At 38.5% G+C, this 27,093-nt stretch overlaps 1 protein-coding gene across 2 annotated transcripts in view; it reads right to left on the minus strand.

The window, feature by feature from the left end:
- Positions 1–26,325, minus strand: part of LOC149816672 (THO complex subunit 4C-like) — a 39,689-nt gene extending 13,364 nt beyond the window's left edge. Inside the window, exons 1-4 of one of the 2 annotated variants that reach the window (XM_089987231.1) lie at positions 25,784–26,325; positions 25,191–25,325; positions 25,025–25,093; positions 21,448–21,638 (exon numbers count right to left, since the gene is read on the minus strand). In XM_089987231.1, the coding sequence (XP_089843357.1) occupies positions 21,448–21,638; positions 25,025–25,093; positions 25,191–25,325; positions 25,784–26,029 (641 nt within the window). In that variant the 5' untranslated portion in view covers positions 26,030–26,325. Of the gene's footprint in view, positions 1–21,447; positions 21,639–25,024; positions 25,094–25,190; positions 25,329–25,783 lie in introns of both variants that reach the window. The other variant, XM_089987232.1, reaches the window with a different exon arrangement.
- Positions 26,326–27,093: the final 768 nt, after the last annotated feature.

The following is a 27,093-nucleotide window of genomic DNA, read 5'->3' on the forward strand; positions in this document are numbered from 1 at the left end:
CACTCTCAAACAGCTTCTGAAACCACGCACGTGGACTTTGCTTTAGACCATATATTGCTTTCTTTAACTTGCACACCTCGTAACACTCCCCCTGAACCTCAAACCCTGAAGGTTGCTGCATATACACAGTCTCAGACAAATCACCATACAAAAATGCATTCTTCACATCCAACTGGCATAAGCTCCATCCATTATGGACAGCCACTGATATGACCAGCGGAATCGTGCCAAGGCATGCCACAGGAGAAAAGGTTTCAAAGAAGTCTACCCCATACGTCTGTGTTTACCCTTTTGCCACCAACCTGGCTTTGTACCGTTCAATTGTGACATCTGAATTGTACTTAATAGTGTAGACCCACTTACACCCAACAATATCAGCATCAATAGGTGGAGTAACCAACTGCCAGGTGTTCTGTGAAACTAAGGCATCCATCTCATCTTGCATAGCAACCTTCCATTTGGAGACCAAGAATGCCTGATAGTAATTCAATGGTAGAGATTCAGCAGATAGAGCTATGATGAACTTCTTCATGTGACTCCCAAGTCTCGCATCTGTAACAAACTTAAAAATGGGATGTAAAGTACATTGCCTTTTACCTTTCCTGATAGGTATTGGCAAATTATCATCCACAATAGAAGCTTCAGTGTTGATTGAAGGACTTACTTCTGAGGAAGAAGGTAGTGTAGGTTCTAATTCCAGAGGAGATCTACGAGCGTATACCAGAGGAGGATCATGATACCGTGACTGAGTGTGAGAGGTAGGAAAGCTTGTAGGAATTGACTCCAAAGGAAGAGGGGGGATAGGTAATGGCATAGCATCACCCTGATCGTATAGTAATTTGGAGGCAGTACTTGAAAAAAAAGGAATGGACTCAAAGAAAGATACATCTGTGTTGAGAGTATTAGGCATGTGCCTTTTATACTCTCGTTAGTTTAAACATAGAAGTTTGTTATTATGCATTTTCTCCAGGTCTCTATTGTAACTTAGGTATTTTGGCTAATCTCTATTTAAAGGAGATTAGACCTAATGTTAGAGAGATTCTTTTTCAGCGTAAAAATGTTCTTCACGCACTGCTCCTCACACTCGTTCTTTTCAGCGTCAAACTGATCTTCACGCAGTGCTCTTCACGCAACATGGTATAAGAGCCCTTCTTGATTCTGGACGCCTGAGTCTCCTGCGTCCTCGTCTTCAGTCTGAAATCGATCTAGTCGACAACTCAAAGTTGTTTCATCGACTGGTTCTGGTGGACGTGGACAAAAGGGGACATAACTCAGATCTGGCCTCAGATCCTTAGTCTGTTTTTTTTTTCATGAAATGAATATGATCTTGTGACCAGACTTGGATCCGAAGTCAGATCTTGTTGCTCCTTGTCGAAGAAAAATTTAACTATAGTCTGTTGAAGATGGGTTGTCGTGGTTTGGCACTTTGGATGCAGCGAGTTGATATCGTTGGGGCGAAGTCGTGGTGTCGATGCTGCTGCAGTTGGCGATTTAGGGCTTGTTGCATGGGTCGTCGTGGTTTGGCAAGTTGGATGCAGCGAGTTGATATCGTTGGGGTGAAGTTTGGACGTCGATGTTGTCGCAGTTGGTGATTTAGGGCCTGTTACATGATGCAGATCATATTGGTCGTCATTGCAGGAATGTTATTGTTGTTGTTGTGATCTGATATGATCTGTTGTGTCGTGAGTTGTTGTTGTTAATGTTGTTGTGGTGCTGGCGATCAGTAGTCTTTGAGTTGTCGTGGATCATTGTGGCACTGTTAAGTTAGTCTTAACTCCTAGAGGTAACGCAACCCAGAGAAAGTTTTTTTTTGGCAACGCTGATCAGTTTTTTTTTTTTGCTTAAATGGCTGAGTCTCAAAACCATGACCAGAAGGTGGAGTCATTGCCTGAATACAAAGCTTTTGCAAATCCGTTTTCTTAGGGATCATCTGTTAAATTAGATGAGACAAATTATGCTAGATGGTCTCGTACTTTTATGATGTCAGTTTCATGCCATCGCAGGAAGTATATCTTATTAGAATTTGAACCAAAGAAGAAGACGGGTAAATATGCTAAAAGGGAAGAAGACAATGACATTGTTATGTCATGGATTATGAATAGCATTCAATCACATACCGTTGATGGTCTCATTTATTACACTACTGCTAAACAAATGTGGGATAACCTTCGAGATACATATTCTCAGGAAACAAATGTAAGTCATATTTTATAGGTTGAACAGGAAATTTATCAACTTCAACAGGGAGACCAAACCTTAGCCCAGTATTATGCTTTGGTAAAGGCTGCTTTTGAGAGGTTAAATGCTCATAGACCTCTATGTTGTGACAACCAAAGAGTTCATCAAAAATAGACCATGGTGGCACGATTTCTCACAGGTCTGTCATCAAATTATTCTCTAGCAAAGGTCCAGATGTTGACGAGGTCTGATGTTCCTACTTTAGTTGAAGCATATAATCGCCTTAGTAGACTCTCTATGTCACTCTCTCAACCCCAATATGAATCCCAAACCCCCACTCTTTTTGTGTCGTCTAGTCATGGACGGGGCTCTGTGTTTAACATTAGAGGGAGAGGTCGTGGTAGAAGTATTGGTGGTAGAGGCAGACTTCAATGTACCTACTGTGGCAGACTTGGACATCTAGAAGATAGATGCTTTGACAAGCACGGACGCCCTATTGTTCCTTCATCCAAGTTTGCTCCTAAAGCCCAAGCTGTCAATGTCAATGCAGATGCTCCTGCAGATTCTTCAAAGGATACCATTACTCTTAGTCGTGCTGAATATGATGATCTAGTGGCTTGTCGTCCAACCAGTTTCAGCTCTCCCATGGCAGATGTTGCATGTTCCGCAGGTGATGATCGAGCTTGCCGAGGTAGTAGATGGATCATTGATTCTGGAGCGTCTAGACCAGAGTTACCGGAAGCGCCTAGGCAAAAGGGGAAGCGCGCTTCCCCGAAGCGCGCTTCGGAAGCGCGAAACGTCACGCTTCCGAAGCGTGAGGGGAAGTGTCCCCCTTTTTTGGGAAGCGCGCTTCCCTTTTATGGGAAGTGCGTCCCCCTTTTATGGGAAACGCGCTTCCCATAAATGGGAAGCGCGCTTCCCCCCACGCTTCCCCCTCGCTTCCCCCATTTTTTCCATTTTTTCGCTTCCCCTCGCTTCCAGTTCGCTTCCTAGGTCGCTTCCGGTTCGCTTCCTAGGTCGTTTCCGAGACGGTTCGGAATTTTCTTCTAAGTGGTCCCACGCTTCCCCGCTTCCTAAATTTTTGAAAGTGTCTCGCTTCCCGCTCCCGCTTCCTCGACTGGTAACTCTGGTCTAGACACCTGTGTGGAAACTCTCATGAATTTTCAAACCTAAAACCCATTTCAGATCATCGAAAGGTGGTTTTGGCTAATGGTAGCTCCTCTCCTATTGTTGTTCAGGGAAACATTTCCTTATCTTCCGATCTCCAGTTGACAAATGTGTTCCATGTTCCCTCTTTTCCACAAAATTTAATATCAGTTAGTCGTATCACCAAAGAACTAAATTGTAGGGTGATATTTGATCATGTGTGTTGTATGTTTCAGGACTTGCTGACGGAGAAGAGGATTGGTGGAGGCTATGAGGAAGGTGGTGTCTATTATAGGCGTCAACCAGGCAGAGCAGCTCATACTGCAGTTGAATCTTCTTTCAGTCCCTTGCTGTGGCATCATCGTCTTGGTCATCTTCCGTTACCTAAACTTCGCAGAATTATTCCCCAAATTTCTTCATCAGCTATCCTATAGTGTGAAGCTTGTCAACTTGGCAAACACCACAGAAGTTCCTTTCCGTCTAGTCAAAGTCGGTCTAGTAATAAATTGTTTGATCTTATTCATGTAGATGTGTGAGGTCCTAGTCGGATTCCGAGTCGGTCTAATTGTCGTTATTATCTGGTCATTGAGGATGATTTTTCAAGATTGTCTTGGTTATTCTTAATAAAAGAAAGATCAGAAGTTCCAAATATTCTTCAATCTTTGATTATTGAAATTCAAACCCAGTTTGATTTATAATGCTCTTGAATTTAAGACTAAAGTCTTGTTGCAGTTTTGCAAAGACCATGGGATTAAGCCTCAAACATCTTGTGCCCATACTTCTCAGCAAAATGGGGTGGCTGAACGAAAGCATAGGCAAATTTTAAATGTAGCCAGGTGTCTAATGTTACAATCCTATATGCATGCATTATATTGGAGAGGTGCAGTGTTAACTGTTGGTTTTCTCATATACCGCATGCTTTCAGCCTCTGTAGGAGATCGTATACCTATCCAAATTCTTCATCCAGAGGCTTCTTTTTTTCATATTTCACCTAAAGTGTTCGGGTGTGTGTGCTTTGTACATAGATTGGAACAAAATCGAGACAAGCTAACAGCTCAGTCTACCAAATGTGTTTTCCTTCGGTATCCTCCAAACCAAAAGGGGTATTGTTGTTATGATCAAATATCCAAAAAGGAGTATATTAGCACGGATGTTTCTTTCTTTGAGTCGATTCCTGATTTCTCAAGTGGTCATCCCCAATTGCAAGAAAGTCAAGGTGATATTTTTCATCTACCTATTCCTCCTTTTCCCTTGGAGTCTGTTCCCCAAGAGTCTCTTGTTGAGTATCCTTTTGTGCAACGATACCGGGATCCTCCACTGGTGTACACACATCGATAACCACTTGATTGCATGTCTCCATCTTCCCCCTCCCCTGACATGAGTATTCCTGATCATCCTGAAACATCTCTTGTAGATGATGATCTGCCTATTGCTTTACGCAAAGGAAAAAGGCAGTGCACTCTGTAATGAAATATGCGGAAAACCAAAGAGTGTGATACGCACTTACAATATCCACCAATGAACAAACAAAAGGGGTAACACCCAAACCCACAAAGAGACAACACAACATAAAAATATAAATGTCTCTTATTGAAAAGAGAGAGAGCTCTCAAGAGTGAAAAATACAAGAGGGGTTCACCCCTATATATACACAAAGAAGGAGAGGAGGGATGGCCTTATGGACTTAAAAGAAGAGTCATCTAGGGGGCTCCCCATGGAGTCGTTGGGGGCCCCATCGACTCCATGGTGGGGGCCCTTATGTGAACAAAAAACAAAAAATAAAAAGAAAAATAAAGTGCAAAAATAAAGGGAAAATAACAAGTACCCCTATTGGGTACTTGTGAAATGACTAAAATACCCCTATTGGGTATATTAGACAATATATATATATAAACATATATATATATATATATATATTACATGTAGTTTAACACCCTCCCTCAAGCTTTACGGGGATATAACCGAAAGCTTGTTAAGGAGAAACAAAAAACGAGGAGCAACAAGGGCTTTAGTGAAGAAGTCTGTCAACTGATACTCGGATGTGACGTAAGGTAGTGCTATGGTTCCTCTTAGGTATTCATCACGTACGTAATGGCAGTCCATCTCGATATGCTTAGTACGCTCATGGAAGGTGTGATTGCTTGCAATATAAATTGCGCTTTTGTTGTCACAACACATCTTCGAAGGACTAGAGATGGCAATGCCCATATCACTGAGGAGACTTCTTAGCCATACAAGTTCCATGGTTGTAGTGGTCATAGCACGATATTCCGCTTCCGTTGAAGACAAGGATACTTTGTGTTGCTTCTTGCATCTCCAAGAAATCATAGAGTTACTTAAGAAAACACAAAAACTCGTAATTGAGACTCTGTCATTGGGATTTCCTCCCCAATCAGCATCAGTATAAGCAATTAAATCAAGTGACGAGGATGAGGAAAGAAAAACTCCCTTAGTTATGGTGTTTTTGATGTATCTGACGATCCTTAAGACTGCACTCATGTGCACGGTTGTAGGTGCATGTTGAAACTAACTGACAGAGTGGACGGCATGAGCTATGTCTGGCCGAGTGATGGATAAGTAAGTTAGAGACTCAACAAGTTGTCGGTAGAGAGTAGCATCCTCGAGAGGTGTTCCATCTTCCAATCTTAACTTTGCATTGATGACTTCAGGGGTTTTTGTCTTCTTATCATCGAAGATACCAGACTTGGAACAAATGTCAGCAGCAAGTTTCATCTGAGAAAAAATGTACCTGAGGAGAGTACGCCACTTCAATTCCTAAAAAATATCTTAAGAAACCAAGGTCAGACATGTCAAAATTTTCTTTTAAAACTTTCTTAATATCATTAATTCCTTGCTCATCACTTACAGTGATGATCATATCATCAACATAAAGTAGTAAAATAACTACTGAAGACCTTGCATTTTTCACAAACAAAGCAGTGTCAGTATAACATGAACGAAAATTCAAACTTGTCATTACATTACTAAATCTATCATGTCAAGCCTTAAGGCTTGTTTCAAACCATATAATGCCTTTTTAAGTTTGAGAATTTTATTTTTACCAATACATACTCCTGTTGGAGGATCCATGTAAACCTTTTCATTTAATTCACCATTTAGGAATGCATTCTTAACATCTAGTTGATAGATAGGTCATTTTTTAACTGACGCAACGGCGATAAGAGTCCTAACACTGGTCATCTTAGCTACGGGTGCGAAAGTTTCTTCATAATCTATACCATATTCTTGAGCATATCCTTTTGTTACTAATCGGGCTTTATAGCGTTCTAATGAACCATCACTTTTAGTTTTAATTTTGAAGACCCATCTACATCCAATCGATTTCTTTCCAGTGGGTAATGAAGTTATTTCCCAAGTTTTTGCCTTTTCAAGGGCACTAAGCTCTAAGTTCATGGCTTCAACCCATTGGGGAATGCTTTTGGCTTCATTATAATGTGAAGGTTCATGAAATGAGTGTAGCGCAATTAGACACGCTCTATACCTTGGAGTTAGGGACTCATAGAAAACAAACCTATTAAGAGGATTGGAGATTCGGCTGGATCTCGTTAAAGATGTTTCTTCTATGTTGGACCCTTGAGAGTATTTTTCTAAGGCGCTCATTTGAGCTTGTTGACCACGCCTAACATAGGTTTGGATTGGTCTATCACTTTCATCTTCAAAATTGTCAAGAGGAATATCCTCTAAGTCATTCAACGACTCATTAGAGATTTCCTCTTCTTGAGGAGTCTCGTCTTCTTGGGAGAGAAGATCAAATAAGAAAGCATATTCACTTTCGTCAATATCTTTAGTTTTCATAAAACCATTTTCATTTTCCAAAAAGGTTACATCTTTGGATACATAGAGTTTGTTATTTTTCAAGTCAAAACATCTAAAACCCTTTTGATTTTCTCCATATCCTAAGAAAACACATTAAATAGCTTTAGGAGATAATTTGTCTCTTTTACGTGTAAGAACAAAACATTTACACCCAAAAATTCTTAATCTATTGAAATCGGGTGTTCTTTCAAATAGTTTTTCATATGGAGATGTATTTTGTAAGGATGAAGATATCATTCTATTTATCAAGTTGAGGTTAAGGCGGCTTCGGCCCAAAAACTCTTTGGAATTTACTTGGAAATAAGGAGTGTCCTAGTGATTTCCATGAAGTGTCTATGTTTTCTTTCGGCTAAACCATTTTGTTGAGGAGTCCTAGTACACGATCTTTGATGATAAATTCCATTTATTTCTAAATAATTTTGAAATTCATTTGATAGATATTCTTCACCCGAATCGGATCTAAGAGTAGAGATATTACTGGAAAATTGATTTTTGGCTATCATATGAAATTTCTTGAAAAAGTCAAAGACTTCGGACTTTAAATTGAGAAAGTAGATCCACACATACCTAGTGTAGTCATCAATGAAAGTAACGTAATAGGAGTACCCTCCTTTAGACATGACCGGGGAAGGACCCCAAACATCCGAATGGACTAACTCAAATGGTCTTTTGGACACAAAAGTTCAATTTGGAAAAGGAGTGGATTTCATTTTGCCAAAAATACAACTCTTCCAAACAAAATGTTTCTCATTACAAAATTTCTTTCCAAATGGAAAGGAGTACATTTTTTAGAGACTTGGATGTCCAAATCTTTGATGCCAAATTTCGATATTTTTATCTAGGACAAGGTTACAAAAAGAGTTAGTGGGAAGTTTCAAGTTGCTCATGTAATAGAGATCTCCCCTCCTATGGCCTTGCCCAATCTGCTTCCCGGACCAGAGATCCTGTATAGAGCAATCCTTAGTTGAGAAAGAGATTTCACATTCATGATCACATATTTGAGCAACAGAAAGGAGATTTAAATTAAGTTGAGGTACCACTCTCACGTTTGGCACAAAGAAATTTTGGAAAAATTTAAAGTTCCAAAACTTTTTACTTGTAAAGATGTACCATCGACAGTTGAAACATAAGAGTTTTTCTAGTTATTACACAAATCGAAAAGCTCATTTTCAAGAGGGGTCATATGAAAGGAAGCTCCAGAGTCAAGGATCCAAGAAGACATACCTGGAGGAGAGGAAGAAGTTATGGCGGCACCCGAGGTTGATGGTATCTTGAGTAGAGTTTGTAGTGCTTCCGATAGTTGAGCAAGAGAAAAGGACTCCTTCCCTTTGATAGTTTCCTCTTTCTTTTGAGTAGCTTCTTCAACGGAGGCAACCATATTTTTAGGTGCTTCATTCAACTTAGGGCAATTAGGTCTTATATGACCCGGTTCTTGGCAATGATGGCAAATGGCTTTTCTATAGTTGCCATTATAATTATTTTGCCTTCCAAAGTGTGGAGGCTTATATGCTTTCACATGGTTGTCGGGTTTAGATACGGCCAAAACATCATCTCATCCTTTAATCATGCCAAGACGAGTTTCTTCTTGACATATTTCGGCTATGGCATCTTCCAAGGGAAGAGGCTTAGATCTATGAAGAAGGGAAGATCTAACTTGTTCATATTCGGGCCTAAGACCATGTAGAAATTGGAAAAAGTGTTCTTTTTCCATTTGTTCTCTTCTTAGTTCCACATCCACACTAGAAACCCACTTTGGTTCTAGTAAAGATAGTTCATCCAATAAGGGTCCAAGAGTGCTAAAGTAATCCCTTACACTCAATTCTCTTTGCTTGATAGTCCGGATTTTTTCTTGGAGAAAGAATTGACGAGCAAGGTCTTTTTGAGTAAACATACCTTTCATAAAGAACCATACTTCATTAGCCATCCGAAACTTAGCAATGTTGGCGCAAATTTTGAGCTCCATATTGTTCATGAACCAAGCAAGAATCTTCGCATGCTTACTTTCCCAATCTTCCACTTTAGATTGGTGATCTTCAATGGCCTTCATGCGGGCATTTCCTTCAAGAGCTTTTTCTTGATCACCATCCATCTTGGTGAGTTGGAGTTGTGGTTCCGGAATGGTGCCCATAACGTATCCCCAAAGTTTTTTACCTTTGAGGTTGTTCTCCATGGCGGCGGCCCACATCATGTAGTTGGAGCCATTAAGCTTGAAGGAGAGATCAATCTTTTGTTCCCCTTCCATTTAATCACTCATAAGAGGACAAACGAAGAGAGATATAAAAAGAAAACAACAATATATAACTACTCAACTAGCTATATTAAGAAGAAGAGCATACACAAGGCTCTGATACCATGTAATGAAATATGCGGAAAACCAAAGAGTGTGATACGCACTTACAATATTCACCAATGAACAAACAAAAGGGGTAACACCCAAACCCACAAAGAGACAACACAACATAAAAATATAAATGTCTCTTATTGAAAAGAGAGAGAACTCTCAAGAGTGAAAAATACAAGAGGGGTTCACCCCTATATATACACAAAGAAGGAGAGGAGGGATGGCCTTATGGCCTTAAAAGAAGAGCCATCTAGGGGGCTCCCCATGGAGTCGTTGGGGGGCCCATCGACTCCATGGTGGGGCCCCTTATGTGAACAAAAAACAAAAAAGAAAAAGAAAAATAAAGTGCAAAAATAAAGGGAAAATAACAAGTACCCCTATCGGGTACTTGTGAAATGACTAAAATACCCCTGTTGGGTATATTAGACAAAATATATATATAAACATATATATATAGATTACATGTATTTTAACACACTCTTCATCCTATTTCTAAGTATGTCACAGATGTGCGGCTTGGAAGGAACATGCGGAATTTCATCTCAATGTTGTCTGCAGTATCTGTTCCCGTCAATCATCATCAAGCTCTTCTGGATCCCAATTGGAAGCAGGCAATGCAAGATGAGATGGACGCCTTATTGTCACGTGGTACATGGGATCTAGTTGTTCCGCCCAATGATGTAGATATTGTTGGTAGTAAGTGGGTCTTCTCTCTTAAGTATAATTCAGATGGCTCTCTTGAATGGTATAAAGCTAGATTGGTAGCCAAAGGTTATACTCAGACCTATGGAATTAATTTCTTTGAAACTTTTTCGCTTGTGGCTCGTCTTGGGACTATCAGGTTGGTTTTATCTGTTGTTGTACACTATGGTTGGACCCTTTCTCAGCTTGACGTGAAAAATGCCTTTTTATACGGGGATTTAATGTAAACTGTCTACATATAGCAACCTCCTGGATTCGAGGTTGAGGGAGAGTGTAAGCAGCAGGTGTGCAGATTGAAGAAGGCCATTTATGGTCTTAAACAAAGCCCTTGTGCGTGGTTCGAGAAGCTTTTTGAGATAATGTCAGCATTTGGCTTTGTCAGATCAGCCTCAGATCATTCTCTGCTTATTAAAACTTCTTGCGCTGGGATTGTTATGATGGTGGTATATGTAGATGATATCATACTAACACGCAACAATGCCAAAGAAATTTTAGATACAAAGGCCCATCTTGAGACTCATTTTGTTACTAAAAATCTTGGTCCTCCTAGATATTTCTTGGGAATAGAAGTTTCAAGGAACCGTGAGGGCTTGGTATTGTCCCAACGAAAGTATGTTTTAGATCTTCTTAAGGAAACAGGAATGCTAGGGGCTAAGCCTGCAAATATAACTATGGACCCTAAGGGCCATATGTATGATGAGGATTCTGAATCCATAAACAATAGTAGTTTTCGTTCTTTTGTTGGCAAGTTGTTATATGTGACTGTGACCAGACCTAACATTTCATTAGCAGTGAGCAAGATAAGTCAATTTATGGATAAACCTAATAAGGATCACTGGCAAGGCAGCTATGATGGTTCTTAGGTATTTGAAAGCATCTTCAGGAAAAGGGTTGTTGTTCAGTCAAACCCCGCCATTAGAAATCATTGCTTATTCGGATACCGACTATGTTGGGTCTGTTAATGACAGAAAGTCGACAACTGAGTTTTGTGTTATTGTGGGAGGAAATCAGATTACTTGGAGAAGCAAAAAGCAGACAGTGGTAGCCAGGTCAAGTGCAGAATCATAATACAGAGTTATGGCTCAAACTGCTGCAGAAATGATGTGGATCAAATCAGTTCTAACTGATCTTCAAGTGAAAGTGTCATATCCTATGGCGATGATGTGTGACAACAAGGTTGCTACCTATATTGCGAATAATCCAGTGTTCCATGAGAGAACAAAACATATTGAAGTAGATTGTCATTATGTATGGGACTTGGTGCAGACTGGGCTCATACTAAACATGTTTCATCTGAAGATCAAGTAGCTGACGTCTTCACCAAGCCTCTTGCTAGTTCCAGTTTCCTTAGATGTTGTGACAAGCTGAGCATGATTGATATCTATGCTCCAGCTTGAGGGGGAGTGTTGAGAGTATTAGGCATGTGCCTTTTATACTCTCATTAGTTTAAACACAGACAGGGGTAGTTTGTTATTATGCATTTTCTCCAGGTCTCTATTGTAACTTAGGTATTTTGGCTAATCTTTATTTAAAGGAGATTAGACCTAATGTTAGAGAGATTCTTTTTCAGTGTAAAACTGCTCTTCATGCACTGCTCCTCACACTCGTTCTTTTCAACATCAAACTGATCTTCACGCAGTGCTCTTCACGCAACAATCTGCACTGACATACTCCCTACGAGCGATGGGATCATAACACTGGTACCCTTTTTGATTTCTTGGATAGCCCACAAAGATACACTTTATAGATTAAGCTGATAGTTTGTCTCGATGAGGCCCTAGTTTATGAACAAAACAAACACACCCAAACACCTTGGGAGAGATCGAGAAAATAGGTGCATTGGGATATAGGATTAAGAATGGCATCTCCCAAATATGAAGGAGGCATACATGATTGTAGCATAAGGCTGCGAGCAACATCTAGAAGATGTCTATGCTTCCTTTCAGCTACCCCATTTTGTTGGGAGGTATGGGCACAAGTAGTTTGAGGTCGAATGCCACGAATCTTATAAAACAGTAGTAACTCATTGGTTTTAAGCTCGAGAGCATTGTCAGTGCGAATGATCTTGATAAGAGAATCAAACTGAGATTTTATTTCAATAATGAGAGACATAAGGATTAAAGGAACTTTCGATCTGTCTTTTATTAAAAATACCCATGATAATCTGGAAAAATCATCGACAATGACTAAATAATAATGACGTTGGGACCTACTGGGAACTCTACTAGGTCCCCACACATCAACGTGAAGAAGCTCAAATAATCTTTGACTCGATGGACTTTGACTTGAAGGAAACGAACTCATGTGGTGTTTCCCCAACAGACAGGCTTCACATTGGAACGAGGCAGAAGGTGAAATTTGAGGAAGAATTCTACGAAGTTTTGGCAACGGCACGTGACTAAGACGAAGGTGTCATTGATAAGAACTGGTGGATGACTCAGACACGGTATGCATGACTCCTAGTGGTTGATGAAGATAGTAGACACCTCCTTCTTCATAGCCTCCACCAATCCTCTTCCCCGTCAGCAAATCCTGAAACATACAACAGAAAGGATCAAAAATCACTTTACAATTATGCTCTTTTACAATACGACTAGCTGACAATAATTTTTTAGAAAAGAAAGGAGCATGAAGCACATCTGTCAGTTGAAGTAACAGAGAGATGGAAACATTTCCTTGTCCCACAATAGGAGATGAACTCCCATCAGCAAGGACAACCTTGTGATGATCACACATGGGGTCTAGCTTAGAAAAAAATTTGAAGACCCACATAGGTGTCTAGAGGCACCTGAATCAATAATCCATCTACTACCTTGGTGATTCAATCCTTCACCTACCGAGTAAGCAACATCAGCAATGGGAGTAATTGCGTTCGAACTAGAAGGGCGGTAAGACATCAATTCTTCATACTTTGCACGACTAAGAGTGACCGAGTCATTGGAGGAGCCAGTGGGAATCTCCATGTCAAGCTTCGCAATTTGAGCCTTGAACACATTTGATGTCCGAGAAGAAGTAGGGGGTCTACCATTTTTATCCCAACGCATGTCCTCAAGATGTCCCAATTTGCCACAGTAGGTACACTAAAATCTACCTCTTCCTCCTATACCTCTGTCACGCGTATTTAGAAAATTTTCTCTTTCCCAACCTGGGGAAACTACAAGCGCTGATGTTTGTGAATCAGAATGAGTTTGTGGAAGAGTGATAGCCAATCTACTCAGGCGGTTGTAGGCTTCGGCAAGAGTTGGGACATCTGATCCTGTCAACATCTGAACCTTGGCAACCGCAAATTCAGGAATCTTGCAACCATGGTTTGCTCCTGATGGGACTTCTGCGTGATACAACATAGGGGCCTGTGTGCATTCAGTCTTTCAAATGCAGATTTGACAAAAGCATAATATTGGGCCAGCGTCTGATCTCCTTGTTGCAGTTGATAAATCTCTTGCTCGACTTGTAAGATGTGGTTTACATTGGTCTCGTGAGAGTACATATCTCGAAGGTTGTCCCACATCTCTTTAGCAGTGGTGTAGTAAATAAGTCCATCAACGATATCAGGCAATACGTTATTCATCATCCACAACATAACGATGTTGTTATCTTCATCCCATGTGTTGTATTTCCCAGTTTTATCGGGTGGTTTCAGTTCCAAAAGAATATGTTTTTTTCAATGACTTGAAACGGACATCATAAAAGTCCAGGACCACCTCGCATAGTTAGAATCATCTAGCTTGACACAGGACCCATACGAAAAAGGATTCGCAAAGGCTTTATATTCCCCAATCAGCTCCCTTTTTAGATCACCATCTTTAGACATCTTGACTTAGTCTCAACTCAAACAACCACTAGACCTGACCTAGATATGATCAGTCCAGATCTGATCTGCGACACAAAAGAAATAGGAAAGCACGTCAAATTTGACTTAGGGACTCGTCGGATCTGATATTGGCCAGGCCCCCACAACGATAATTCCACAACCAAATCTGATTCCAGATCAACGTCTGACAAAAAAAAACAGATTTGATTCCACGACTTCTCTGCATCAGATCTCCACTCGATCTGGTCTTCTCCACGATCCACACTCCACGGTCATCACGATTGCATCATGATGGAGACTGCAGACCTGCTCCATCAATTACAACTTCAGCCATATTCAGACCTGGCTGCATTACCATCGGTTGACCTGTTGCATTCAGACCTTGACAGTGATCTCGACACAGATCTGAAACCCAGATCTGCCTTCCACACGATGGTTCAGTCACGACAGAAGCAACGACGACCCCAGCGGTAGCAGCGACGACTCCAGCGGTAGCAGCGACGGCAACGACACCAGAAACAACAACCCTTGTCGCAGGCGCGACAGCAGCAATGGCTTTCACAGCAGTTGCGTCAGCGTCGCAGTTGCAACAGCAACGACAACTGTCGCGAAAACGTCGACGCTTGCACACAGAGGCGACTACAGTGGCGGTTGCAGAGACGTCTTCACGCAGCAACGTCCCGAGGCGGCGGCTACAGCAGCGTCGTCGGTGATGTTAGTCACCCAAGATGGGTAGCTCTCATACCATGTTGAAGTAGGTTGGGGTTTATGGTAAAACAGAAAAAGAGAGAGAGAGAGAGAGAGAGGAAGAAATCGTTATTCTGCATTAGACCATAATCCCTTCTTAAAAGAATTAGTTAATAATTGGTGACAAAAAGAATCCATCTATTTTTCACTAATTACATATTGCTACCCAAACTGAAAAGATATTTTCTTTTTTAACAATTGAAACATGATATGACATCCTAAGATTTAACGAGGGTTGAAAAGAGTGCATCAAGGACTTAGAGCCCGGTCAAAAGAGAGTGGTGATTATAATCAAGTAAACTTACAGTTTCTTTTGTAAATTTATAATACACTATTTGTAACTTTTAAGTATATTAATGTTGTAATTTATTAGTTGCTTTTGTTAGATCAACGATTTTACGTGTGCTCTCATAGATTTTGGTCAACCTTTTGCTATAAACATAGTTTCAAATCTCGGTGAGATTTTCAATTTATTGAAAAAATATATATATTTCGTGCAATTTTCACATATTAAACATGATATTTTCTTTAAAATGCCTATATACAACTTTTTTAATAAATCACGATCAAAATTCCACAATAAAACACAAAATTTTTAAAAGCCCAAAATTTCCATTTCAAGGGACTTTAGCTGTTTTTAGGCACTCTAGAGTGAGATATACAACAATGGGCATTTTATAGGCATGGAGAGAGGGCCACTCTTCACACATGATCCATATGGGTTTGTTCATAAATCCAAATGTGGTTGATTACTTTTATTTCCTTCTTGCTCAAAGACGACAAAAACTCAAAAACAAAATACCCCCAAAGTGCAATCCTTGAAGGGGTCAGGGTCAGGGTACTAGATGCTCTTCCCATCCTCTGCAACCTGCCACTAATGTGGCAGCTGAGCGGAAGAAAAAAGGTGAATTGTTGGAACTTGAGGTAGAGAAAGATAAACTACTACTAAGCAAATTGCAAATGAGTCTGTTATTTCATTGTTGTAGCTGGGGCTGGCAAACGAACCGAACAGCGCATGTTCGGGCTCAGCTCATTTACCAGTGGATTGTGCTTGTGGCTAGGCTCGTGTTCATGTTTAGCTGAGCTGAGGTCGACCCCTGCTCATCACTGAATGAGACAAGCCGAACACAAGCTGGCTCATGTAAAAATATTCCATGTTATTTATACATGGAATATGTATTTTTATATATTACACTTAAAAATATATTTTTTATATATTACACTTAATAGTTCATATTTTATGTATATAATTTTCATTCATCCTTCTCTTTTTACATATATTTTATGCATTATTTTTATATATTACACTTAAAATATATTTTACATAAATATATATATATATATATTATTTATATTATTTATATGAGCCCTCCCGAGCTGAGTTGAACACCCTGTGTTCAGGCTCGACTCGTTTAAGCTAAACGAGCTGCTCGTGGCTTAGCTCGCCATCTATATGAACCAATCACAAACAAGTTTGTGACGAGTTGAACTGAACCGAGTCACGAGCTGCTCAGTTCGTTTACCAGCCCTAGCTGTAGCTGTTGGAAGAGAGAAAAATATTTTTGCAAGAAGCCGAAGCTCATATAGTTTTACTTAAAGAAAGTGTCGCAACTTTGGATGTGTCTCTTGGGCAACAAAGAGGTAATATGGAGAAATCAGATTTGCAAATTGAGACTACAAAAACTTGAAGCAGATTCCATAGCTAAAACTAATAAGTATATGAAAAGGAGAATGAGAAGATGGAGGAAGAGAAGGTAGAGGCTGTTGAGAATGAAAAATAACAATTTTGGAAATTTAAACCCTAATGGAGGAGAAAAGCAAACTTATTAATGAGCTGCAAGTAGCTAGAGAAGATAAAAAATTCATTGGATGATTTGGCAAATGAGTTTAAGAGCAAAAAGTCAGTTGGTGGTGGGAAGGCTAAATTATGGATTCTCTGAATTCCAAACAGAGAAATAGTTTGATAGAATAGTGCAAAAATTCAGTTCGCGGTGGGAAGGCTATATTCTAGATTCTCTGAATTCCAAACAGAAATAGTTTGATAGAATAGAGCTTCTCATAATCGAGTCTGGCCTAACAGTATTTGGAGTCAAATCTGGATATGAATGGAAAACACTAATACTAAATCTATGCCTAATGGATATTTAAGCTAAGGTTACACTTTTAAATGCATTGAGATTTGGATGTTAGCCTAGTCTAAATTTTTATTCAGGTTCAGATGTAAAACTTTAAAACCGATTCTAAACTGATTTGTAGTTATGTATATTATTCTTAAATAATTTTGTGTTTAGAATAAAAAATGTTTTTTATTTTTTTTTACTTTTTTATTTTTTTTATTTGTTATTTGTTGTTTTTTGTTTTTTGTTTTTTGTTTTTTTTGTTATTTTTTACATTTTCTAAAATTTACCAAGATTTTTCCAAGAAAAACAACTTTTTTTCAAAAACTCCTGAGATTTTTCCTTGCTGAGAAATTCCTGAGAATGATAAGTGTGATTATGGTTGTCGAGACTAGAAACAAAGAAATACAATGTGCATTTGCTTATATTCAACGAACTTAATGGTTGTCCCATAATAAAAACTATTAATTATAGTTAAATATTTATTTTGCATCATATATTCTCTAAGTTGATAATTTTGTATTATATGATTGACTGTTTCTGAGTTTCTCAGCTATATAATGGGAAGAACATGGGGAATCTACTCATGAATTGCAAGAAATTGCAATCTGTATCCTTAGCAAAACTTGTTTTTCAAGTGAATGTGAACACAATTGGAGCACATTTGACCAATTGAACAAAGAGGCACAATAGATTTCCACAACAATGGTTGAATGACCTAGTTTATGTTAATTACAACTTGGGGCTAAGGGAGAAGCAAGTCTTAAGTGTAGGAAACTTTAATCCTATGCCGTTGGACAACATTTTCTTAGACAATCCAACTGACAATTGGATAACACATAATACAGAAAATCGTTTGGCTGATGAAGTATTTGTATTTGTTATAAATTCAACTTTATAATATGCTACCCTTGTATATCGATTAGAACTACCTTTGAAATATTTCTTATATTTATCTTCTTTTAATCATTCTATTGAGAAAATGGATATGGAATTAGTAGGGTGTGAAGAAGAAAATGCTGAAGATCAAGAGAATGAAGAGATTGGTTCCTCAATACAAGGGAATGTTACTAATGACAATAAGCATGATGAGTATGACTCAATGGAGATGATGGAATTTGTTTTTTAATGGTGATGATAAAAAAGATGATGGGGATGGTTTCTTCCAAGTCCTAACCAGTGTTATCATTATTGTACTGTATTGTATGATACGATACGGCATATTGCAGTATCGCTGGTCCATGTGATATGATATACCATCCTAATCTTTAATGTGATACGATACGATATTCAGTTATTTTAAATTTTATTTTATTTTATTTTTTATTATGTGATTGGTATAATTCATTAATTTGCTTACTAAAAACCTTTTTTTTGTTTGTTATCTAATGTGACTCTTTAATAGTAAACCTTTTGTTTTTGTTAGTTGTTAGTTTGTTACGATATTGTTTCACATGTTATAGCAGTATATATTGAATTGTTCATAATGCTTAAATCTGATTTTTTTTATGTTATTCTATGATTTTTTTTGGAAAATTTTTTGAATTCATGTGTTTTTTTAAATAGGATTTTTTTTATCTTATTATTCGGTATGGTACGATACGCCTGTATCGCTAGCCTTTCTGATACAGGTTCTGATACGATAATTACAACATTGGTCCTAACCAGCTGATCTAGATTCCTTCTTTTGACTTTTCGCTTTGATAGTATAGGAACAAGGACTCTAGGAGAATGACTTGATAGTTGGAGACATGGAATAACATGTTATTTTGTTTTTTTGACTTTTTTGTGTCATTTACCAAACCTTTAATTTTTGGTTTGCATTTTATTATTTTCTGTACTACTTTTTTGAGTTGCGACTGGCAAACTGGATTATAGTGCGTTATGGAACTGCAAACGAGGATTACAAGCTTTTGTGAACATATAGCTATTTTATTTTTAATCTTTGATATATGACCATTCCACTTTTCTCAAAATGTTTGTCTATTTTATTAGTCTGAAATTTTCCCATGTGAATATGCAATAGATGCCTTCATGAAGGTTGAAAACTAAAAAATTCATGTATGCCTCTTGGCTCTTCTTCCTTTTGTATTAAGCTATTATGCATTTTTATGATTTTAAATTTTAATTGCACAATGATAATAGAATGATACTTGTTGATTTACCTTAATTATTTTTGTCATGTGAAGCTATAAAATTTATTTTTTAATCTTTTATAGTTATTTTGATGTTTGTTGCTGACAATGAATTTGGAAATTTGCTGCATGAAGTTTGATTATTTCCATTTGCATTTTTGAAAATCAAGCATTATATTCAACACTTAATGTCTTATTTGGAAAAAAAAACTAAAATATTTTAGATCCTGAATTCTTTGAGTTACCGAAGTCGCTGACCTGCGAGTCAAGTGTTGGGTGATCGGAGTCCAATTCCCCAGTTTGCCATCTATGGTTACAAAGGACAAACAACATCCATATGTGAGAGAGACCTCTCATAAGTACTTGCCTTTATTTCAAATGAAAATACTAGGGAAAATGACTACAAGGAGAAAAGCTACAAGTCCTAGAAGCGATGTCACACGGACACTCCATTTTGCCCTCCATACCTGATGCAGAGCAGGACTGAGTCCAGTCTACAACGAGTGACCCAAGCAGGGAACCGGGTCTGCAGTTGGGGATTGATGATCGGATCCAGGTGGTGGATCCAGATCGTGGTGCCAATGCGCCAGAGTGAGGCACCCCTGTGCCCTTCTCCCAGACGGGCCTGAACCCGAGATCCAGCTTCAACGTGAAGATGACCCGGATCATGTCTCGGGTCCATGACGGGACCCGAGACCCGGGTCTACCAGACAACTTTAAAAAGCACTCTCCTAGGGTTTTGTGCGCAGACAGATTGAAAAAAAAAACTTCCGCAGACTGTTTCCTTTCTTTTGTTGGTTTCTTTTCTTTCTTGCAATTTTCCTTTTGAATTTATTCATTTTTGCTTGTCGTTAATTCCTCTGTCAGACTGTTATCTTATTGTCAGATTGAATTACCTTTTGAATAAAAACTCTGCACCGTCGTTATCTAGTAAACCTCTTTCTCATCACTGCATACGGCACGATCGTGGGGGTCGTGCCCTCATCTGGCAAGGCCAGCGTGAAGGTCGACCATTACGACATCAGTGACTAGCGTCGTGAACCGCGACGGGGTTGTGGTATTCTGTGTACGTCGTGGTTCTCATTGATTCTGCATCGAAGCGTCTCGTTGCAGCAATAGTTGTTGGGTCTTTCGTAACGTGGATCCTCCACGGTGCAGCAACAAATCAGCGTTTCTCCACTGCATTAAAGTCCCTATTAACGTGAGAATCACAACCTCCCTCATCTGCCAAGGCCAGCGTGAAGGTCGACCATTACGACATCAGTGACTAGCTTCGTGAACCACGACGGGGTCATGGTATTCTGTGTACGTCGTGGTTCTCATTGATTCTGCATCGAAGCGTCTCATTGCAGCAATAGTTGTTGGGTCTTTCGTAACGTGGATCCTCCACGCTGCAGCAACAAATCAGTGTTTCTCCACTGCATTAAAGTCCCTATTAACGTGAGAATCACAACCTCCCTGCATCAATACCTGTGTCGACACGTGTCCCTGTGTCAACAGGCGTCGACACGTAGACACATCATGTTACCCTCCATACATACAAGTTTGTATTCAATTTATAATTTATAATTATATTTTCAGTTTATAACTTTATATTTTCAGTATATAATATATATTTTAGATATAGCATATATATTAGATTATATTCAGTTTATTTTGAATTTATTGTTTTTATGTGATATTTAATATATATAGCTGTGTCCCCATCCCCACATTTTTTGGAATTGCCATGTCGTACCCTCCGTACCTGCACCCATACCCAGGTGACATAGCCTAGAAGTCATTAACAAAATTGAAGGACAATAATCTCCACTGCATGAAGTTAAGGAATATCAAACACATCTACTAGGTCAAACATTACCAGTTTAGAGAAAGCTATCAAACATACAGAATTCCACAAATTTCTGAATCATATGACCTAATGAATAAAGTTACAGATAATGCACTAGAAATTTATTAGCAAAAGAATTGGAAAAGGTGGAGTAGATATAGAAGGATTTATGAAAACTACCTTCTCAGTTTTCATACTATCTAATGTTCATTTATTACATATATATTATATTTTATGTAATCATTTGCATGGCATTAGAAATTATGATCTTATCATGCTTTAATCTACAGCATTCTGGTCACCAGAAAAGATACAACCTTTTCATCTTAAGCACAAAAACTGTTTACTTGGTTATTTGGTAGCTAACAATCTCCTCCAGATATGAACATATAGATCAGTGTGTCTAAATATTTACATTTCAGGATGAAAATTCAGCTAAGTGTAAATATCATGATCTTATCTGTTTTTAAAGAAAACGCAGGTGCCACTCATCATCTATCAACAACAGGCAGCAAGAGGCTATACAACTATCACCATACATTGGCAGAAGAAAATCTTGACTACAATAAGAACAACAGTGGGTAGAGAGGATCTTTGCTTACCGCATGACAACCATCCTCCGTCCCTTTCCATTAGGTCCACCACTGACTTTGACACGAGCTGAAACAGGGGCACCTGTCTCTGTACCTATCAGTTCTACCTTCATTGGTTTCCCATCCAAAGAAACATTATTGTACCGCCTCATTGCTGCTATTGCATCGCTTCTTTTTGTATATACTACTTCTGCTGTGCCCTGTCAATCAGGGACAGGCATGTCAAATTCATGTAAAAGATAAATAAAAAAATCCAGATTGAACCAAAAATATCACTTAATATCACTGGTTAGAAGCATTCATATAGACATTAAGAGCAAGATTTGAATGGAAATGATTGCATAAGGAAAAAAGAGTGCCAAGTTTAGACATGCAATCATAACTAAAAACAGCATGTCCAAAAATGTATTGCTTTATTGCAATTCCAAAACATAGAAGTTGAATTCAAATGTGCAATACAAGTGTCAGTCTAGAAGTAAAAAGGTTCTCTGCATCACTGAAGGAACATATCGAGAATTAGAGTCACATAGAGGATACAAATAATAAATGGACAAAACTAAGGCCAATCTAACAAAGTGGCATGCACAAAAAATATTGATAGTCATCCCATCATAACTCAATGTTGTGAAAGAGAAACCAACAGTTAAGCAAACTTAGGGAAAATCTTTAATTCAATATAGATAATAAGGAATTCAACAATTTGGAATATTTATCTATTTGTTTATAATAAAGAATAAATATCAAAGGCACTACAAAACAATGGTACTAGGATAACTAGGAGTCATCCCCTGTCAAGGAACAAATTCCTTTCCTTCCAAGTGAACCATCATGCAAAAAAAAAAAGTTAACTTGGCATTTGGTTTACTCGGTCAAATAAAAAAAATGATTAATCGCTAAAAAAACTGTCAACTTTAATAGGTCAATTCATTGATTAATCATGATTAATTGATTATGCAATACATCATGATTAATCAACTAAATAACTGTGATGTTATATAAAATTTTATATAATGCAATTTTTTTGCTAAAAACAAAGTTAATGTCTAGATACATTAAAACACCTTTAATAAACTCATAATGCAAAATCCACATGAAAAAAAAATGATGAAGAGGAAAATATGTGATATAATTTTTATTTAAAAACATAATTTAAATTTTATTATTTTAATGTGATTAAATGGCATTTATGCATTTATTAATTTTAAAGACACCATATCTTTTACGTTTTCTTCATTAAAATGTTATTTTTTATTTTACTTATTCAATGCACATTGCTCTCTCTCTCTCTCTCTCTCTCTCTCTCTCTCTCTCTCTCTCTCTCTCTCTCTCTCTCTCTCTCTCTCTCTCTCTCTCTATATATATATATATATATATATATATATATATATATATATATATATATATATATTATTCTTCCTTTTCCTCCTCCGCCTCCTCCTCTCTTTCTTCTTCTTCCTTCTCCTCCTCCTCTTCTCTTTCTTCTTCTTCCTCCTCCTCCTTCCTTCTCCTCCTCCTCCCCTCGTTGGCACAAGGACCGGACCCAGGACTGCTGGGTTCGGCTCTGGTGAACCCAGGCCTGGGTTCAATTAGGTTTAGCAAAACCTAACTCAGGCCAGTTGGGTTTGGCTCTGTTGAACCCACGTTGGGTTCAACTTGGCTTAGTAGAACCGATCCCAGGCTGAATGGATTTGGTTCTGGTGATCTCAGGCCTGGGTTCAACTAAACCAAACCCAGGCTTCCTGACTTGAAACCAACAGGCTTGGATTCGGTTCTGCTAATGAATTTATGCATGATGAATTGATGATATGATAATTGCTTTTATTTCATTAGTGTTAAGTGTTAATTGTTAAAATATATATATATACCCTCCCACACCCCGGCACCCAAGTTTTTTTAAAGCGCCGCATCTGCACCCGCATCTATGTCATATAGATATTTTCATATATTTTAGGTATCTTTTTGTTTCTTTTATATTTTAAAAGCTTTTCTAGTTTTTCCTTTATATTTTTGTAAGAAAAACACTACAAAACCAACTATTATTGTCTCTTTTATTATTCACTGTACTTCTTTCAATTTTTAAAGCTTCCAAGATTTTCCCAAAATTTTCTCGAGAAAAAACACTTTTTGAAAACATCTCCCAGAGAACCCTCAGCGAGAAATTACCTTGAATGATATAGGTGATTATGAAATATACGGCAACTCCAACAACTCCCCTAAGACGACAAGACATCTGACCTCAAGCCTTGTCTATGTCAAGTAAGAAAATGGTCTCCTCGACATGTCTTCCACGATGGGATTTCTATACTACACATCGATATATATATATATATATATATATATATATATATATATATATATATATATATATATATATATATATAATACAAACATTTTAATGGCATGTTGTTCTCAGTCCCAACTCTAAGCACCCGAATAGCTTTGAAATTGGACTGAAACAAATTTAGTGAGATGTCAGTATTATGAAAAATTGAAAAAAGTAAATTTGTAAACTGAACTTGCAATTGGCAATTTGGCATTGCCCATTACAAGAAAGAACCATGTTTCTGGCCTTCATCCTTTGTATTCTAAAGCTTAGCACTTGTCCTCCATTTAGTCATTCTTCTAATCTTTCCAAAAGTGATATCAATGTCACAAGAACTATGAAATAGGTGAACAATGATCTCAGTAGCTACGACCATGATTATGTAGAAATCATGCTTCAAATGACATAATTCAATAATGAACCAGTTCATTTATTACAATTATTCATTTCAAGATATTACTGCAACTCACATTCACCAAGAAATTACCCGAATCAAAGATGTTTTATTGTCTCTCATTTTTTTTCAAACAAATTGAACATAATGGATCAAACTCATCCTTGGCTGATATAAAACATATTGGCCTTCTGTTGCATAAGCAACATTCTAATGAGGCAGAGATGAAGAGCAAGCAACCTAGTTTTGTCATTTCCTTCACTGCATGGTTGTGTTGACTAGGAAGAAGATATTCATGACCGCCAAAGACATTCATTACAAACTGGGTTCGATGTATCAAGTATCAACCCTGCCCCAGTCCACATGTAGGCACACAAGAGCTAATATTTGAGGGCAAAAGGAAATCCATGTTGAACAAACAAATCCATAGGTTGGGCTTTCCCAATCATCAAAATAATCAATGACAATTAAAAGGCTTTCAAGTATTATTTGCTCTTGTTAAACACTCAAACACAGGAGCTTCAATTCACTACAACAAATGATGTGAGCATAAAATGTTGCATGAAAAATCATAATGTTACCACAAGAACAAAAAAAAAAGGAACAAGAAAAATATGCACGTTGATGTATGCATCGATCAATAAATAAGCACAAAAAACATGCATGTTGAGGTATGCAACAATCAAGAAACCAAAACAATGTCAACTGACTCATTATATATTGGAAAATCTAAGATAAGCATCACTAGCTGACAAGAAACAAGGTTGCAAAACCCTCGTTGAAAGCATTTGTCAGAGTTTGTCAAACATCCACAAAACAGAGTCAGTAAGAAAAAACATCTAAGAATACAAATAAGGTTTAGACCGTACACTCGAGCGGCCACTGCGATCATAATGAACTGAAAAATGCCTGATGTCCCCAATCTCCGAAAACAGCTCCTGAAAAAGCATTTCCAAAATGGTGTTGAATAATGAGGGGATAAATATAAGAACCGGCTGTCAACATATCGTGCTATCTTTCTCCAAATGTGCCCACCTTAATATCTTCATTGGTCACACCATAATCAAGGTTCGAGATGTACAATTTGGCCCCCATATCAATGCCAGCAGCTAGCAAGCTATCCTGAAACAAATCATGCTGCCATACTATATCCTTGGCTCTGCTGAATGACTGCTGATGGTCGAACGCGTGGAACGGGAAGTGCAATACCCACATCGGTAGAATAAGAATATCAGCACAACAACCACGTAACACTAACAACCCCCGGGATCCTCAAAAGTCAATGATAGAGATGATGATGATGATGATGAAATTTTTTTCCATAAACTCAAAGAAACTCCTATAACACACAAGAAGCAGTAGTAGTAGTAGTACTATTACTAGTAGAAGCCACTAGAATCGAAATCTTTGCATCAGGAAGATGCATTAATCAAACCTTCACGGTTTAGAAAAAGAAAAAGGCCATCAATCGGTTCCTCCCCATTAAGCGATCGAAGGATAGCCATAATACCTACAACTGCCGCCAGCGATGCCCCATTTTCAGGCGTTCTCCCATTTTCGAACCGACTTGGGAACGGCAGTATTTTTTTTCAAAGCAAAAGGGTAAGTCTTATGGAGATTTAGCTTGCCTTGGCGATCGAATACGAAGAAGGCCGAACATTCACCCGGAGCGGGCCCTGCCGCAAAGCCGACCGGCCGGCACCCCTTGCGCGGCCAAGAGCTCCTCCTCTGCCTCCTCGGCCGCCAATCCCACCACCACCGACGCCAACAACTCCACCACCACGTCCTCGGCCTCGGCCTCGGCCTCTAGGAGCGCCATTCCTCCTGTGGTTTTTTATAATGTCTTCCAACGTCATGTCCAGAGACTTTACCATCGAAAGGAAGAATAGACCGAAACAGCAAAAAACCCTAATAGACCGGGAAAACCAGCAGTAGCTTCGAACCAGCAAAGAGACGAATGAATGCAAAGAGACGACGGAAGAAACTCGGAGGCCGCAGAAACGATAGGGGCTCAGATAGAAGAAGGCTAGAATTTCGCAGATACGAGGGGCGGAAGGGGGGAGATCAAAGATCGAAGGGAGAAGAGATTCTAGGGCTCAAATTAGAAGAGGGGAGACGAACAGAAACGGAGAGAGAGTGTGGGAGTGCGAAATTTTATAGGGCAGAGTGCAAGTTTGAGCGTCCGTTCTCTCTCTGGAACAATACTGCAAAATGACTCGGACCCACCTCGGACCACCTTGTTCCTTGGTCCGGTCCTAGCCAGAGCTATGTGTAAGATTTGGGAACAAAAATGAGCTGCTTGTGGTTAGGCTTGTGGTTAGGCTTGGCTTGTACAATGTGATTAAGCAGCAACAAGAGTTCAAGGGTATTTTTAGTTAGTTAATATGTGATTCACAAACTCCAAAAGCAGTTAAACATACAACTTTTGTTTTTGCAAGTTTTATAAAAAGTAAGGTGGTACCTAACCCTATGAGTGAAATTTAAAAAGTGCTCATGAGGTCTCATAACATTTAAAATCTCACGAGATTTAAAAATACAACCAAACATATCACAAATATCATTGCGTTCAACTTTGAAACAATACCCTTTGTCCTAAGTTTGTCAAAATAAGCTTCATTAAACAAGTCTAGAGCTCCAATCCCATTAACTCCAACTTCCAAAAAAATGTTTTTTTCTATTTTACGTGAACGAGTCAGCTTGAACTCAACTCACCACAAGCACCTCGTGTTTGGTTATTCCAACTCGTTTGCCAACCCTATACCTCAAGGACACAAAAGGATGGAGCTTCTTATAGCTTTGTTATTGCAAAATTAGCTCCCAAAGTCGAGCTATACGATGCTATTACAAAATCCCGAGAGCCTACACAGTCATTCAAACATAAGGGCTTTTAAAATATATTATTGCTTTCAGGAAAAAGTGAGTGGCACTTTTTGATGAG

Source organism: Nuphar pumila, chromosome 14, assembly GCF_984573655.1.
Source record: "Nuphar pumila chromosome 14, dmNupPumi1.hap1.1, whole genome shotgun sequence".
Classification (NCBI taxonomy): Eukaryota; Viridiplantae; Streptophyta; class Magnoliopsida; order Nymphaeales; family Nymphaeaceae; genus Nuphar; species Nuphar pumila.